Source organism: Haliaeetus leucocephalus, unplaced genomic scaffold (genome assembly GCF_000737465.1).
Source record: "Haliaeetus leucocephalus isolate CR32 unplaced genomic scaffold, Haliaeetus_leucocephalus-4.0 Scaffold944, whole genome shotgun sequence".
NCBI classification, from domain to species: domain Eukaryota; kingdom Metazoa; phylum Chordata; class Aves; order Accipitriformes; family Accipitridae; genus Haliaeetus; species Haliaeetus leucocephalus.
This window is the reverse complement of record NW_010973380.1, coordinates 4362842-4379553: the sequence shown is the minus strand read 5'-3', so window position 1 is coordinate 4379553 and position 16712 is coordinate 4362842. Positions and strand designations below refer to the sequence as shown.

The window sequence follows — 16712 nt, the reverse complement described above, 5'->3', positions numbered from 1 at the left end:
TTGGCTTGTGCTTGTGCCAGGTGATGAGGATGGAGGTGGGATGGAGGAGGATGCTCGCTCTGGGATGCTCAGTAGTGCTGTAGCAGCCCCCTGAACTGCTCGGGGGGTCTTGTGTCTCTCTCTTGACTGTTTTTGGCCTCAAGGGCTGCCTAGCCAAGGCTTAGCATGACCCAGCCTGGACACCCTGGACACTCACTGCTCTGAGAGACCAGGTTCAAATGGGAAAGGACAACTTTTGTGAAGGTCTTCTCTGCAAGGCTGCAGGCTTTCAGGAGAGCCCCAGGTCAGCGCTAATCTTTCCCCACGCATGACCTTGGCTCTGAAAGGGCTGTCTCTGCCCCTTTGAGCCCCACCACAAGGCAGCACCGACAGCTGCCACCCCAAAACAAGAGCGGGGTGAGGGGAGCACTGGGAGGAACGGTCCCTTGTGTCGCCTTTCCTTTCTGCCGGGTTTTTCTGTGCTGCCTTTTGAAGCCAGACCAGGGCACGGGGAATGCAGAGGGATGCTCCAGCATCCTTCCTGGAGAGCCCCCCCGCCACCTCTGCCTCCCTCCGCCTTACTGGGAAGTCTCTTGGGCTTAACTCACCTTCGACAAGTGTTGTGCCTGGGTTTCAGGATGCAAATCATTCAGGGAATTTAAGGGAGGAATATGTGACTTGAAAACTCTTTCTTCCTCCTACCACCAACCCACCCCTCTTTGTTGTTTGCTTCTGCAAAAGAAGGACCACAAATCCACCCAGCTGCTGGAAAAAAGGCACATGTGCATTTGTAGAATTGGGTCATTTAGCACCCTAGTGAGTATTAAGAAATATATATATATTTATATAGGTTCCCAAACTGGGTCTTTTCTGTGGTTTCACGCTTGTTGTCCTTGTTCCTGAAATAAATGGCATTTGCCTGAGCTGATCTGCTGGAGCTCCCATAAGAAGCAGTCTGTAGCGGTTTAGAGGATCTGACGCCGGCACTCAGCTCGTCACCGATTAAGTTTACCCTTTTAGTGGAGAACTCGTGACCTCCTTCAGTGTTACTGCGCTACTCACCATCTAGCTGACTGGGAAACTTCCAGCAGGGTTTGGTTTCTAATCCTCAAAAACTAAACAAAGTTTTGCTCCAGGAGCATCTTCCCTGGTCAGATTCACCTGTGCACTGAGCTGTGCTGGTCTCTGCAACCAGCAGAGGGGTAAAGGACTGTGTGGGGATCCCCAGGGCAGCTCGTGCCATGGAGGATGGATGCTGCAAGCCCTCAGCATCTTCTCCTTGGACCCAGGCTTACCTTCATGCCCTGGGACAGATGTGGTCCTGCAACGCACCGGCAACCATCCCTTGCTCCAGACTTTTGCTGGCTTGCCAAACCGAGCGGCACTGCTCTGAGGATTGATTTCAGTTGGAGAGCGTTAAGACAGATCTCATCTCACCCTGCTGTGCGCCACGCTCTTCCCCACAAAAAAATGGATTGCAGAGTCAACAGCGTGTGTGCTTCTCTTGGCCGGGAGCTTGCTCGTACGCCGGAGAGGCGACTTGCAAGCCAGGCTGTGATATTCTCGCAATGCGATGGAGGTGGTTGCTCTTTTCACTGAGTAGCATCATCAACACCTCCCTGGGGGGGAGCCTGGGAGGGAGCCCTATGCAGACACATACAAAAAAGCCTCTCCCAGCACTTTCGCTGCTTGCGGTAGATGTAAATTTTGTTTAGATGGAAAAAGGAAGGCTTTTTCTGGTGTGTTACAAATTTGTGCAACCGGGTTTCCCCCCCACACCCCAATGAACGTATAAGTGTTTACTGGCTCTGTGAATCAACTGGTTTGATTTTTCTTGCTGAATTTCACCATCGAGCCCCTGAAGCTCGTCTGCCCTTGAGCAGCATAAAATGCCTTCTTGCGAGACAGCAGGCCCAGATGTACACTTCAGGTTGTGACGAATGCCACAAGAAAAGGGAATAATACAAAGAAGAGGCAACACATTTTAGGCGAGCGTTGGGTTTTTGACGGTGCTGGCAGATGGGGCTTTCCAGGAGCGAGCGGAGAGCCTGCGACTGCAGCCAGCTCCTGTCAGCATCCTTTGGGTACTGGGCAGCCCGAGCAAGATTTGGAGATGCAAAACTCTCTTTGTTGGGTTCATGGAGTATAACGGGATTTCTGGGAAGGGGGAGGAGGGTAATTCAGGATTTGGCAGATGTATTTATAAATCCATGAAACCCAAGTCTTTGAGATTTGCTTAGGCTGAGAATTAGTGCTCTTGTGATTTAGCGATGAGTCAGGCTCCTCCTGGCAGCTGATTTTCCTGCGGCTTCACGGGAAGGGTCCTGTCCCCATGCCCTTTTGCGGCTGCTGTTTCACAGGTAGATGAAGGGGGAAAAGGCAATCATCAAACAATTTAAAGCCTTTTAGCTGAGTGTTTTGGGGTTTTTCCCCCCTCCTGCCGATATGCACGGATTTTCACCAAACGCAAACATTCCCCTCCAGCTCAGCCTGTGCCTGAAAACAGCTTTATGCTGGAGAAAAGGGTTTTTGGAAATCAGCATGGGAGCTTGTGGCCAAAAAATCATCCTGGTTACTTTAAATAGGAAAAGCCCTGCTGGGGATGCTGGCACCGTGCTCAGCGTGGGATCCATGCTGGAGGTGCTGGTGATGGGCTCAGGTCCTCCAGGCTTCTGCATTGGAGGGGAGGGTGGTGGCTCCTGCTTAGGGGACGGCAATCCTGTTTCTGAGCTTTTCATCCACGCAAGGGCTCTATTTCAAATCTTTTATTTTTAAAATTAAATAATGCTTGGGTCCCCCTTGTTAAAAAGTGTTTCTTTGCACCGGCTGTGGTGCAAACATGAAACGGAGCAGCACTTCTCACTCTTGAGAGGGACGAACCTAAATGCTGCTGCCTGATCGGATGGGCAGAGCACCACGCACATGTTTTGGTGGGCTCGCAATTGGGACCTAAACCGAGAAGAGGTCAGGTTAGTGAGTGGAGCCAGGGAGGGTGCTGATTCTCTTGGGTCCATAAGGTGAAAAATCCAAACGTGCCCGGGGAAGGCTTTGATGCTTCTCAGGGGATGCCCCAAACATACAGCTGGTCTGAAAAATGCTGTGGGAGCATCCAGTTTTTATTGCTGTGGAGGTCTGGACACGACTTACAATGGAAGGAAAATAATCTAGAAATATTTGCTTAAAAAAAATGATGCAAGTATTTAGTGGGTTTGACGTGCACCCCGGCACTGCGCCCTGCGCTGGGTGTTAGATGCATGGGGAGAAGCATTGAGGGGGAGGCTGAACCATTGCTCAGTGGTGGGATGGCACAACCATAGGGTGCAATGTGTAGGATGCCAAATTTCTGCCTTCTACGTGCTGTAAAAAGTGGTCCAGGACACCTGGCTCTAGCACTTGGTGGGGGTGATGGTGTCTTCCAAAACTGCCTGCGGAGGCCAAGCGCCTCTCAGCCACTGCCAGCCAAGGAGGTCACTTTGCAGCGGTGGAAGAGAGTCAGAAAATTTCTGTTGGTCGGGAGCATCCCAGGCTGCACCAAAACTCTATGGGGTGTGGGGAGGCAAAGCTTGGCGTGGCCCAAGATGCCGAAATCGGTTGGGGCTCGGCAGAGACGGTCAGTGAGCGTTGCTGCACTTGCACAAAAATACTCTTCCCTTGTGCAATGCACTGAAATAAAGCTCCCCGTTGAGAAAGAGCTCGCTCAGGATCTTGCATCCTTGTTTTGGGAGGGGATGGGAGAGGAGCCAGAAAAACAACACGCTAATATTCATATTTGAGGATTTAGCTCCTAGCTTCTGGGCGGTTTTGGAGGCGGGTGTGAAGGGGAGCATGCATGCTCCTTTGCATGTGTTTGTACCCTTGCTGGGTATTTTTAGGCTGCAGACCGCAATGCTGTAATACTGGTGCTGGCTTTAAACCAGCTTGTTGGGGCATCGGTCACAGACAGGCTTTGGCAGCATGTTGCTCCACGCGGGCTAATTTAGCTTGCCGAGGAGGCTGTTGAATATGCAAGCGGTAATTGCTGCTCTCCTTTCCTTAGAGCAAAGGCGGAAACGACACCGGGGTCCAATTTTCTCCTAATGACTGATTTCATTTAAGCACTGCTCAGGGCGATGTAGGCTTGATGCTTTTTTTTAGGACTGGGAAAAAAACCCAAAACTTGTCTCTCTGTGCATCGCTGAACTGCAGCCCATGGCCTCTGTCTTGCGTGGGGATCCCGGTCGGTCCTGGTGGCACATGTGGGCTAAGCTTCTTCTCCTCATCATCCTCTTCTCCCTGGGCTTCCAGGCTGAGCCCATCACACACACATTTCCACCCTTGTTTCTGTGAAAGCAAAGTTGTTTGGGAATGATTCAGCCCCATCAGTCCTGCCTTGGGATTTGGGGTTTGGCTAGAAGTTCCTTCAGTGACCCTTCCCGTCCTATCTTCCCTGGCTCTGTACATACAGGGGCAATTAAACTTAATTTATTCTGGCCCGCTCAATACTAAAGGCCAGAAAGCACCATTAGATCACAATCTAACTTAAATTTATTGATCTAATTAGCGCTTAAAGGTATAAATGGGAGGTGGGAGCAGGACACTTAACATGTGATGCTGTGTGGAACTGGTCCCTTCTGCAAGCCTCCAGGTTGCCAGGAGCTGTCAGTTTTTCTCCATGAATAACTGATTTCTGTAGGTTTAGCAGGGAAGGAGAAGGCTGCATAGCTGGACTTCTGACGGTGCAATCTGCGCTGTCTGCCGCTCCCCAAGACCTGCCAGGGAGCCGTGTTTTGATTTTGATCCATCACGTCAATGAATATTCATCAGCCTTCTGAAGGTTTAATGCTATTTGCCTGGTAGCTAACATATTCTCTCCCTAACCCTTTTTAGCCTTGATTGCTAATAACCTACAGCCCACTCAGCCTGCACTATAGGGTGGTTTGGTTTTTGTAATTGTTTATAGATGAAAATGAGGAACCTCAGTCGCTCCAAAGTTGGAAGCAGCTCAAAAATACCTTGTCTTGGTTGCTACGTGACTCTCTGCTTTAAAACCCAAAATAAAACCTTGTCTTTTAGTCTGTCATTCAAACTCCTCATAAAACATCGTCAGGAGCGTGTATCTCTGAAGAGCAGGTGTTGTTCTGATAAAAGCTTTCAGTACATTTTTGCAAGCCCAAGTCAGAGCTTGTACATAGCAGCAGGTTTCAAGGATGAAGTTGACGTGGTGTTGAAAACGGGATGGAAAACACCCCGTGGAAGAGGAGAACAGGTCTGTTTGCTCCCGACCAGCTGCGGGAGCAGGATCAGGCCCTGCTCTGGGCATGGCGTGGCTGTACACGTGGACTGGGAATGACCAAGCAACCAAACTTTGCACAGCTGAGGATGTGTGGATCGGGACCAAACTCCTGCGCCAGGCATGAAGCACTGGGCAGCCACCAGCATCTTCGTCTGTGCCCTGCTCCTCGTGGCTCTTTAAAACCCCAATCTGCAATGTTTTCCTCCACGTTGGAGGGGACAGAGGTCTGTGTGCCTACGGTTTTTTGTTTCCCTCCCTCCTCTAGGAAAGAAACTCCCCAGCAGGTCCCAACCCCCCCTAACACTGAAGGGATGCCAGCAGGCTGCTAATGGATTTGCTGCGGTGCTGGCTGCGGAGGAGCTGCGATGAGAGAGCTTTCATGGCAGCTGAAATTCCTCCAGCGGCTGCATTTTTCTACATCCAAGATGCTAAATGTGAAATGAGATTCAGGGCTCTTTGGGAGGAGGGACCCTCCAGACTGGGCATAGAGCAATTGCACAGCCTGGGATTATCCAGTGTGAAGACCCAGTAGCTGTTTCCCACCGTTTGTGGTTCAGCAGATGATTACACCATGTGTTAAAAACGTGACATCGAAGATAATTTCAAGGGTCAGATCCCTCGGCTAAAGTAACATGGGTAGAGCCTAAATTTTCTGCAAGGTCCCTATTTTGGGAGGGCAGCGTTTGCCATGCAAGCGGTGGTGCAGGGTCTGACCCCAGGTCTGCCCCCAACCTGCCTCTGGCGCTGGCTCTCCGCGGGTCACAGCAGCTGTTTATTTGGGTGTATAAATCTGTAGTCAGAAGGGAATGGCTGGCTCCAGGGAGATCAGACACTCCTCTTCAAATGATGACCTTTTTTCCCAAGTCTCTTCATAGCTTTGTTAATAAATCTGAGTCATCCTTATTTCAACTTTCTGCATTAACCTTGGCTGTTTGTCCTGTCTCTTAACATCTCGGCGTCTTGTTTCGCAGAGATAAAATGTGTGGGTGTGTGGCTTTATAAGACAAATATTTAGGCTTTTGAAAAATTCTCTACTTTGCTGGTTGACTTTTTTTGTTAGGGTGTTTCTCTGCCATCCTCATTCCTCGTAGGTGGCCCTCTTCTTGTATCATTGTCTTCACAGTCGCAATTTTGGGACAGTATTTGCCAGGTCCTTGACATTATCAATCAGGCAAGACACATGTCTCCCACCCTGAGCTTTGCTCCCAACCTGAGTTTCAGAAATCAGCAAAACCCAAGTGACCGCCAGCATGAGTGATGCCCGACGTAAGCACTGCGTAGGAAAGTCTGAGCTACCGGCACCGTGTGATTTTTATCAGCTGAAATCGCGTCTTGTAAATATTTACTGGAATTTCAAGTAGGGTTTATCTAATTAAGGCCAAGTAAAACTTTCCATGAAAAAAAGCTGCCCAACCGGCAGTTGCTGGTGGATGTTTAGGGACACGTTTAAGAGCTGAGGAGAGAATAGAAGGTATTTTCTCAGCTCTGCTGCCATCTGTGGCTCAGGGCATCCTGAGCCACATGAGGTCTTCAAGCACGGAGTCATCCGTGCTGGGGACCATGTACCTGGTGGCTCTGAGTAAATCCAGCTGTTCCTGGCAGCAGCCTCCTAAATTTGCCATAACCCTAGCCGGACTGAGACGGGGGCTGGCCTGGCTGCCACCGCACGGGGAGGTCGGCGGGGATTTGCTGAGATTTGCAGCAGTGGTGGGGGTCCAGGACCCCTCTCCCTACGGGGCTGGCGGCGTGTCCCCCCTGCCGCTGCCAGCTTCGGCACAAGGCAAAGCAAACGCATCTTTTTAATTCGCGCGGTCGTCAAGGGTGCCAGGACCGTAAACGTCAAATCTGAGCAGAAATATTTGGCACGTACACCATCTCCGCTCTTCCCCTCCGCGCCGAGCGCGTGGGTGGCTTTGATTCCTCCTCCCCTCGGCGGGACGGGAGCGCAGCGCTGCGGGGCGGCTGCTTGAGCCTCCTCTCTTCTCTTCCCCTCAGGATCTAGTGCCCAGGAGGGAGGGACGCAGAGGATTTTGGCCATGGCCCCAAGGAAGAGGAGCGGTCGGGGGATCTCCTTCATCTTCTGCTGCTTTCGCAGCAGCGACCACCCTGAGATCACGTACCGGCTGCGCAATGACAGCAGCTTCGCCCTCCAGACCATGGAGCCCGCGCTGCCCATGCCGCCAGTGGAGGAGCTGGACGTCATGTTCACCGAGCTGGTGGTAAGTAGGATGCTTTTTATTTTTATTCCCTCCCCAGCCCCTGGGTGTTTTTTCCCCTCTTCCTAGTCTCCCCAGGCTTGGTTTTGAGTTTTCGGGCAAGCTTTGGGGTGAAGGGAGCATCAGGGGCTGCTGTTGGGAGTGGTTCTGCACTGAACCTTGAGCTCTGCTCCTCCCTAAAGTCCTGCCAGTTTGGGGTGGTTTCTGTTTCTTGTTAGAAAGCCTTGATTTCTTAGAGCAGGGGCTGGGGGCTGGTCTGGCTTTGTGCACCTCTGGGGTGATGCAGAGCTGTCCGAGCCAGTAAAGCAGGTTGTCCCTTGTAGGTACAAAGTGACTTTACTTGCTGGGCACTCTGCTTCACAGAAATCCTTGGGTGTGGGCTAAATTGAGATTTGGACAGTCAGAATATTGTTTCTTTATCCCTCGGTACCAAAACCCTGAAAAACATGAAAAAAAAAAATTTGACAGCCAAAAAAGCTTTAATTTCCTCTAAGCAAAAACATTTTGGTGTGGTTTGTTGGATGGACCCAGAGTGCTCCACTTGGAGTTGATTCAGCAGTGCAATGGGATTTCTCTACGGTGTTTTGATGCGCAGAGGGAGCTGGGAGTCATGATGCTGCTCAGTCACACCTCATGCTATATAGCATGTCCTGTTAGATGCCAGGCAGTGTGGTTTTGGTGACCAAGCCACTTGGTAGAGGAGAGCTCCAGGTTGTATGACGAGAGCCAGTTTTGCCCAGATGTCCTTCTTCATGGACAGGATGAGACGTCTGGCAGACTGGGACACCCAACACAGCACGGTGGGGATGAGACGTCCCTGCAGCAGGACTCTTCTTGCAGCAACTGTGCAAAATGCCACTGGTCAGGTTTGATTTGTTCAGGTGGAGTGACTGCCTCCGTTCCACTTTTTTCTCCACTGATAACTTGGCCAAATCAGATTTTCCTGGGGAAATTCTTTCCCATGGAAAACTCTCCCCATGCCCCAGCCAAAGGCGGTGTAAGGGCTTGTTGCGCTGTGGCTCGGCATCGCCAGCCGGGCTGAAGGAGGCATCTACGCAGCCTCACGTGCTGGAGCCCCACCAAGCCTGCGGCACCTCGTCTCAGCCCAGGACTTTCAAAGCATCTCCCCCAGATTCAGCCAGATGCTTGATGCAGAGGCTGAGCCACAGGGAACCGCTGTGTGTGCGGTTGAGGCAGGAGCCCAGCGGTGCTTGCAGGGACCAGTCAGGCCAGGGATATGCCCTTCTGCTCTCCATCTCTTGCTCCGTGCTGCCGAGATTTTGGGTTTTTTCCCCCAGCCAAGGGTGGGAATAAGGCTCAGAGGCAGCTGCTGCTCCAGGACACACCAGCAGCAGGAGCCATGCTGGTTCCCCAGGGACTGAAATCATATAGGGAGGGGGGACAGCGAGTGCTCACCATGCTCCTCTGCAAGCAGCTGCAACCCCCTGGCTCCCCAAAAAACCCATCAGGCAAATCTCAACCCGAGCCAGTGCCGGGTGGGAAGGAGGGGGAAGCCAAGCTCTGCCCCGCGGGTGCAAGAGGGCAGATTCCCATTCAGGGGAGTGAAGTTGCAAATCCCCCCCCCCCCCGCCCCCCATTACAACAGCTCCTTCTTGCTCTCAGTAACCTGTTGGTGTCGGGTATTAAATTTCAGCATTAGTTAAATGGTTTGGAAAGTGTCCCACTGTTTCTGTATAAACCCACTGTGTAACATTTGGAAGAGAGACAGAGAAAGCACTCAGAGGTGCTGGGCTGATTTTTACGCCTGCAGGAGCCCGATGCAACCCGGCCTGTCACGCTCGACTGTCCGGCGCGGGATGGCTTGTGCCCGCTCGGTGGGACCAGGGCTCCCTCCAAAGTCCTCGGTTGTCTCGGTCGATTGGGTTGAGGGAAGTCAAAGGGGTTGGAAGGGATCTGGAGACTTTGCCAGCTCAGGTTGGTCCTTGGCCAACTCTTCTCTTGCAGCTTAATAGTGACTTTTCTGCCCCATTTGTTCCCATTAGGGACTTGGAGTGGCAGGAGTGGAAGATTTCAGGCCTGGGATGGGTGGTATCTTTGGGGACGTTGCAGCAGTGGGTTTGGTCACCGGGCTGGACAATCCTCCCACAGAGACCAACAATCCAGCAGGGTCCCTGCTCTGCAGATCCCAGCCTGCTGCATACACCAAAGGGCAAAAACTCTTTCTTTTTGGAGCCATCCCACAAAGTATTCTCTGGGCTTCGGGTGTTTTTTAAGTGTGCCTGTTGCTCCGAGTCAGGGAACATCCGTAGCGTGAGAAATCGGTGATTGCCCCGTGCCAGCAACCAAGGACGAGAGCCTGAGCTGCAGAGGGACGTGGAGCAGCTGGGACTCCAAGGTCAGCTAAAGGCATGATCTGCTCTCCTGGTGTCTGTTTTATGGCCTGCTTTATGTTAGATGGACACTTTGGATTTTAACTAGAATAGTTAAATAGAATAGTTAAATAGTTAGGGTTTTATTGTGTGGCCCTGCAAGTGTTTCTCAGGAGGAACAACAGGGAAACAAGGGATGGGTTTTTTTGCCTGGGCACAAACAGGAACAATTAGCCTGTAAGAAATGCCCGATTTCATCCCGAGCTGCAGGGACAACGTGCCCTGTCCCAGCCAGCGGTACGCAGCAGGCAGGGGCTTTTCCCCGGCTCAGGGCAGATGCAGATGTTGTTGCTGTGGTCAGTGACTGATCGCTGCTTCCTCCTGGAGGAAGCTTTTCCCTTTCCCTTCCTTTCCCCCTGCCTGCGCTGAATGGGTTTTCATCGGGGTATTGTTGGGATGTCGCTCAAGCGGGCACCAGCCCCATCTGAAAGGCTTTTCTTTGTCCGCTGTCCTGCTGGGGCTCCGGCCAGACTCAGCCACCCAGGAGGAGCAGGTGCTGGCAGGGAGGCACAGACAAAAGCAGGGTGTTTCAGGAAGATTTACTAATTTGCAGCTCCCTTGGCTGGGACGAGGTTTTTGCAATTTCGTGCAGCTCTCCTTGCATCGACACCGGTGCAACCCCCGGCTCAGGTCGGTGGTGTTTGCTTCCTGGGGCTCGTGCAGTGGTGTGGTACCTGCCAGGCAGCATCCATTGGATTTAAGGAGTCGCGGGAGCCGTTGGTCCTCCCGTAGGACACGTCAGGAGGATCGCTGTGCCGTGGGGCTGCTCGGCCCCGGCAAGGGGGAATATCTGGGGCTGCGCGAGCTGCCTGCGAACCAAGAGAACAAAGCTGTGCCATCTGCCACGGCTTCTTTCAAGAGGCTCCTGCGTATCCAGGCTAACAATACGGCGTTTCTTCAAAGGCTGAAATCTTGCTTGCGCACTCAGAGAAAGCACTTGCAGAGCTCCACATAATGGGGCCATATGGTAGATCTTGCCGTAACAATCCTCCCTATTTTCTGCCAGCAACTAGACTTTCCACCAGATGGGTAAATGACTGATGTCCTTTATATCTGCTTAACACTCCCTGTCACTCTGAGGTTTGTAATGAAACGCTCTGTGTGTGGTGGTGTGCATCGGCCCCACGGGATGTGCACCAGGCAGGGGGGGTTGGAGGCACGGGGGGGATTGAACGGCTTGGTCTGGAGAGGGCAGCGGGAGCCCCGGCAGGACACAGGACCCCTCGCTGGCACTCTTCCCGGTGGGGCAGCATCTCTGTCCCGGCAGTACCAGAACGATGCTCCGGCAACTCCTCAGACTACCTGGAGGAGCCGCCGGGTCCAGCGTGGCTTTGCTTGCCTCTGGAGCATTCATTGTCATTAGCAATGGGGAAGAAATTAGAGCAGCCGCCGTCTAGCCCTGCATCCCGCCCGTGATAGGCAGCAGCCCACTTTTAGCCTATGAAACCAGAACAGGTAACCTTCCCCGGGTCCCTCTGCCCAAACTCCAGCACCCAGCAGGTCTTAGGGACCTGGGGAGGTGACGCCAGGGGGTGGGTGGCTGGTGGCTGTGCAGTGTCCCCAGCCCCCTGGGCTCAGGACTGGTGCAGACCCTTGCCCGCTGACGTTGCGTGGTGTTAGTCACTGCCTTCACTGGGATCTGCTGGAGGGGAGATATTCACACATGGTCTCTGAAGTGCTGGGCTTTATGCCTTCCCCTCCCGCAACGTGGAAGGCTGCTCCATCCCTCCCTGCTGCTTTATGAAGTAGTGGAAACTTGGGAGCCTGGGGAACAAAAAAAAGGTCTCTGGCAGCTTACAAGATTTATTACAGCATTTGTTTTTGCTGTACTTGGGGCAACTAATGCATTTCATTAGAGCCGCTCTTTGGATGCTATCTGTTAGGAGATAGCATCCCCCGTCACAGAGATTAATTCTGTGTCGCCTTTGAAATGCTTCATGGTGGGTGATCGGTCTGTGGCTCATGATGTGGGCTGCTTGGGTAAGATGCTCCATGCGTAACTGTCCCGCAGAGCCGTGCCTTCCCACCCTCTCGGCGTGCTGGGATGATTGCAATTTTATACGCTGCCCGAATGGGGAGCGGAGGACTACCTCAATGCGAGGAGAAAGCGGTGGTGCGGTCACTGTGAGCACTGTTACATGTTAATAACAGTGCCAGGTTGGGAACTCATTGCTAGAGATATCCAGTTTTACTTAGGAACTTAAGTAATGTGCTTTTCCCCCAGTTTCTAATCCAGTAAGGAGAAAGAATGAGGTTTTTGGCCTTGCAAAACAACACAGCTTTTAAGTAACAGCTGAGGGATCAGCTGCAAAGCCAAGCTTTGCATTTCATGCTTGCAGGTCAGCTGTCATTTTTTGCTGCCTGGTCTTTGCAGCATTAAGGACTTCAGGATTTTGTGAACCACTGAATGGTGGCCGAAGGCATTTTCCCCTATATATGCAAAGAAAAGCATGCAGTTGGTACCCAGAAAATTGTGTCCTGGGCAAAACACCCCTTTCTGCAGAGTCCCTCCAGGGTCAGACACTCAGCACAGGACTTCTGACCCTGTCCCACCACCATCGCCCAAGACCAAGCTCCCTTGAGCTTATGATTGCTTTTAAGGAAGAAAACCAAGTGATTCGGTAATGTCTGCTTTTAAATTCACTCTGCAGGGAACCGTGTGGACACTTTTACAGGTCTGCCCAGGTTCTGCTCATTAGATGCGAACAGCCTGGACCTGCCAGGCTCCCAGCCCAGCCCACCACTCACAGCGCTTGTTTTCATCACCTCGTGGCATTACACCCTCACAGATAATCTCTTAAACGTATGTTTTAATAGGTAAGCATCTGATACAGAAGTCACACACCTACTTGGCGAGAAAATAAGGATTTTCTGCCTACACGCGTTCCACGAACCTGAATGAAGTAATCCACTGAGGAACGCTATATTTCAGCTGAAGCATTCATGTAATTGCAATATCTGTAACAGCTACAAACTAGTGTGGGGGCTTGCCCAAAAACCATGCTGTTCCCGACCTGTAATTTTACAAAGGAGCCATGTTATAGCACAATGTGAACTCCAGCTGAAGGTAGAGAGCACATAAGAAACCCCTTTGTTTCCAGGAGAAGTACAGCTGAAGTGGAAAAATTATATGGTCTACCTGCTAAATGCTTTCCACTTTGCACTTCGTAAAAGAGGAGGCCACATCCCTGGGAGATGCGTGGGCAGCTCATTTGGTAACGCGTCGGTGACCTTAATTGGGGCATTTAGGTTTTTGGCTTGCGCCGGCTCCAAGTGTTTCTGGCACAGGTCACCACGGAGGGTACCGGCCTCATTGGCTGGGGCATCTGCTCCAGCAGTGGTCTTCTCCTTCCTGATGGCTCGGTGGTTGGGTGTTGCTGGAGTTATAGGCAGGATTGAGCAGCACATGGGTTGTGCTTCATCACCGACCTCAGCAGGAAGCTTTCCTGCTGGGAATAGTCCGTGCATGCCTCGTATCCGTTGGCAGATGCAAATGAAAGCTGTCCATACCGCTGTAATATCTGTTGCCGGCAGAGTCCGGGTGTTCCTCGACGTGCAAGCATCACCAAAGTTGGCTTTTGGCAGCCAAGGCTTTCTGCAGCCCCACAGGCAGGATTCTGCCTGAGCACCCAGAGGTCCTAATTCCCACCAACTCCAGTGTTCAAATCAATACTGTTATTTACAGGGATCAGCTTCCCTTCCCCAACAACACATCTATAAGCCCAACTGATGCCTGCTTGCTCTAGGCATCTTGCTGGATATCAAACCTCGGTCAGAAATTGACTCCTTCGGGGTGACTCTCTGTCTTTGCACCTGACTAAGTTCTTAAAAATGTCTTTAGGATGCCAGGTGTGACTAAAGCCAGGGTTGTGGGGAAATGAGGACCACTTGTCCCATCCAAGTTATGGGTATGCAAGGAGTCCATTTCCATCTTACGTTGCCCATCAGCATCAGGCTGTGGCTGGCTCCTGCTTCCCTCGGCTGCATCCTTCGGGTCCCATGCGCAGAGTGGTAAATCTTGGGAAGCTTTCAGGATCGAGTTGGCGTGGGGCTTTGCAGCCACTAATTCCCACCCAGCCCCTTTTTGAAGCCCTTCCCAGGGTGTTATCTGGGGAAACCTTGGAGCGGTTTAGCCCCGGACCAACCATGCACAGTTTTCCTCCGTGAGCATCCCTGTCAGGCAGGGGACATCTGAAGCCACACTTGACCTGTTGGCTTGACTTCCAACTTCAGTAGCTCTCAGGGATGCCAGCCACAGAGGTGATATCTAAACACTGATCGAAAAGGGAGCCGCTTCTTTGGCTCCGTAAATAGGTGGGAAATCCACATCTGAAATCTTCTTCCTATTTTTCACCAGCTCTGTGCTTTATTAAGGTAGGAGGTGCACCCACCAAAGGGCGGTCATGGTGGGACTTAATCTGTTTTAGCTATCACAGTAGTAAATAATGGGCCGATACACCTTATTTTTTTGTTTTCAGGGTTTATGTACAATTGTGTGGAAAAAGCACGCAGGCAATCCACCTGCAGAACTTCTAGATCTGAGGGTGCTCTTAGGGATAAAATTGTGTAGATCAATAACTCAGGCTGGAAAAGTACCCTGTGTTAATTAAAATGGGAGAAAGGTTTTCCAGATGATGTCGGTGAAAAGGTCACAGAAGGCTGAGCTCAATAAATAAAAAAAAGAGTATATAAGCGATTATAGATATATATTATTACAACAAAAAAGATTGGGAAACCTAAGTGGATACTTCTCTTCTAAAATACACTAGTATTGGAATATGAACACCTTTAAAACCTTTAGCCTATTGAAATAATGAATTAAATTAAATAACATTAAAGCATTACATGCTGTCTGCCTCAGTTAGGTGTTTGAACTGATGGCAACATGAACCAGCTGTGGCTAGAGTTTATTGAAGAGCTAAATCAGCTATTGATGGCCATAATCTTTCCTGCAGAAGAAGAAAAGAATACATATTTTATTTACATATGTCCAATGCGTTCAGGCTGATAACTGAAAGCTGCAGAGCAGGGTGGATTGAGGTCTTTTCTCTTCCAATCTGGGACTAAAAATTCAATGTGGGAGGAGGTTGACTAGGCATAAGCACTTTGAAGTGCTTACACATTATTCCTTGTTGCTGCTACTCATTCCCTTGCTGTAAGCAATTTCCTTTATTCAAAAAATTAATTACATGATAAAGGCAAAATTAATAAAAATCTTCTATCTGTTATGCTTATTCATTAAGAAATATGAATAGTTGATTTTTCTTCATGTTCTGTAATTCCAGCTGCATGTTGTTGTGGGTAAATTAAAAATACACAGTGTTAATGTTGGCTGGGGTCAGTTTGTCTGAGGGGTTGTTTTTAAGTTCTCAGGGTCCTATGGCTGAAGAGATGTGTGCTGAGGAGGAGGTATTTTTATTACTAATACTAAAAATAAAATACTTCATTCAGTACCTTCCTATTAAAAAAAAAAACCAACAAAAAAGATAAATCTGCATATGTTGAGAATTGTAATCACCTAAATAGATGTTGCAGATAGAGGAGCTCCTCCTGCGGTGCAGGATGCGTGTGAAGGCAGTTGTTGTTTGCGCTGTAACGGCCACTGATTAATAAGTCTGCTTCTTCAAGAAAACAGCCTAAAAAGAAAATAGCGAGCTGAGTAAGATGGATTCTGAGGCAGAGGTTTATCGTGCGCCGGTGCAGATCGCGGTCAGGGCTGGCAGTCACGGGCAGGCAGCTGCCCAGCTGGCCGTGCGGGCAGCGCCTTCGCCCAGCGGAAGAAGATTAGATGAGGTACGGGGGGAAAAAATGCTGATTGCCGTTTCCCTTGACACTGCAGCGTTCTGGGATAAATCAAATTGATGAACTTGGAGAAGAATGCCTGGAAGAGAGTGAAAAGGCGATATGACCCCTGAGAAAGGAAGTTGATGCAGGCTTCAACAGGCCATTATTTATTTAATTTTTAATTCCCATGCTGTACCAGTTAATGCCAAATTTTGCCAAAAAGTTCCCGCTTGTTTCTTTCTTTCTATTTTTTATTTTTTTCTTCTTCTTTTTTAAGCAATCTTGGATCTCTCGTGCTTTGAGGATGCAATGGAGCTTGCCTTTATGTGCTGTAGTCTCACTTACAGAAGGTTCTAAACTCTGCATCCATCCATCAGGAGTAAATTCACTTGCTTTTTATTATGTTGGTCATTTATTGATCTGGTGATGTCTTTCTGTATGTCTGTTTCCATATATATATATATATATATATATGCACACATATGTATGTATATATAAACCCAGAACAAGCCAGCAAATTTTAATTAATTTTTATTTCAATTATGGCAATGGATGATCTCCTTATTTTCCCCGAACTCCTCCATGTATTACGGTTACACAATTTATTGGCCAGAAAGGTGCATTAGACTTAAAAGTTTTTCATCATTTTTCCTACAACTTCTAAAGGTATTTTGGTGGTGCAGACCCCTGTATAGGGAGTTGTCCCTTACTTAATCTCTACTCTCCAGCTACTTCTTGCAGAATGTTTGGTGGCCCACGCGACCTGTGGGGTGTAGGGGAAGAACCCATGATGGTCGTGCTGGGGTGTTGTGGCCGTGGGTGGGCAGTGCTCGGGCTCGCCCAGCTCCAAGAGCCTGTTCTGGAGGTCGTTTCTGAAGTCAGGAGATTTGCAGCATCCTGCTGCCTTCTTGCCGTTGCCCCCATTAAAGCCTGTGGCTCTCAGCCTATGGAAGAAGCTCATTAAAACATCCACTGGGGCATGGGTGAAGTGGCAGGGACAGGAGTTTGCACCGAGGACCACACTGTGAGTCTGGGGCTGGACTTGGTGCCCTTTCTGCTGGGAGGGTCAAA

General features: G+C 50.3%; 1 protein-coding gene across 2 annotated transcripts in view; it reads left to right on the top strand.

The window, feature by feature from the left end:
- Positions 1-7287: 7287 nt before the first annotated feature.
- The window catches only part of DAAM1 (dishevelled associated activator of morphogenesis 1), a 56713-nt gene continuing 47288 nt past the window's right edge, over positions 7288-16712 (top strand). For both annotated transcript variants that reach the window (XM_010584178.1, XM_010584177.1), the window contains exon 1: positions 7288-7470. In XM_010584178.1, the coding sequence (XP_010582480.1) occupies positions 7288-7470 (183 nt within the window). The remainder of the gene's footprint in view (positions 7471-16712) is intronic.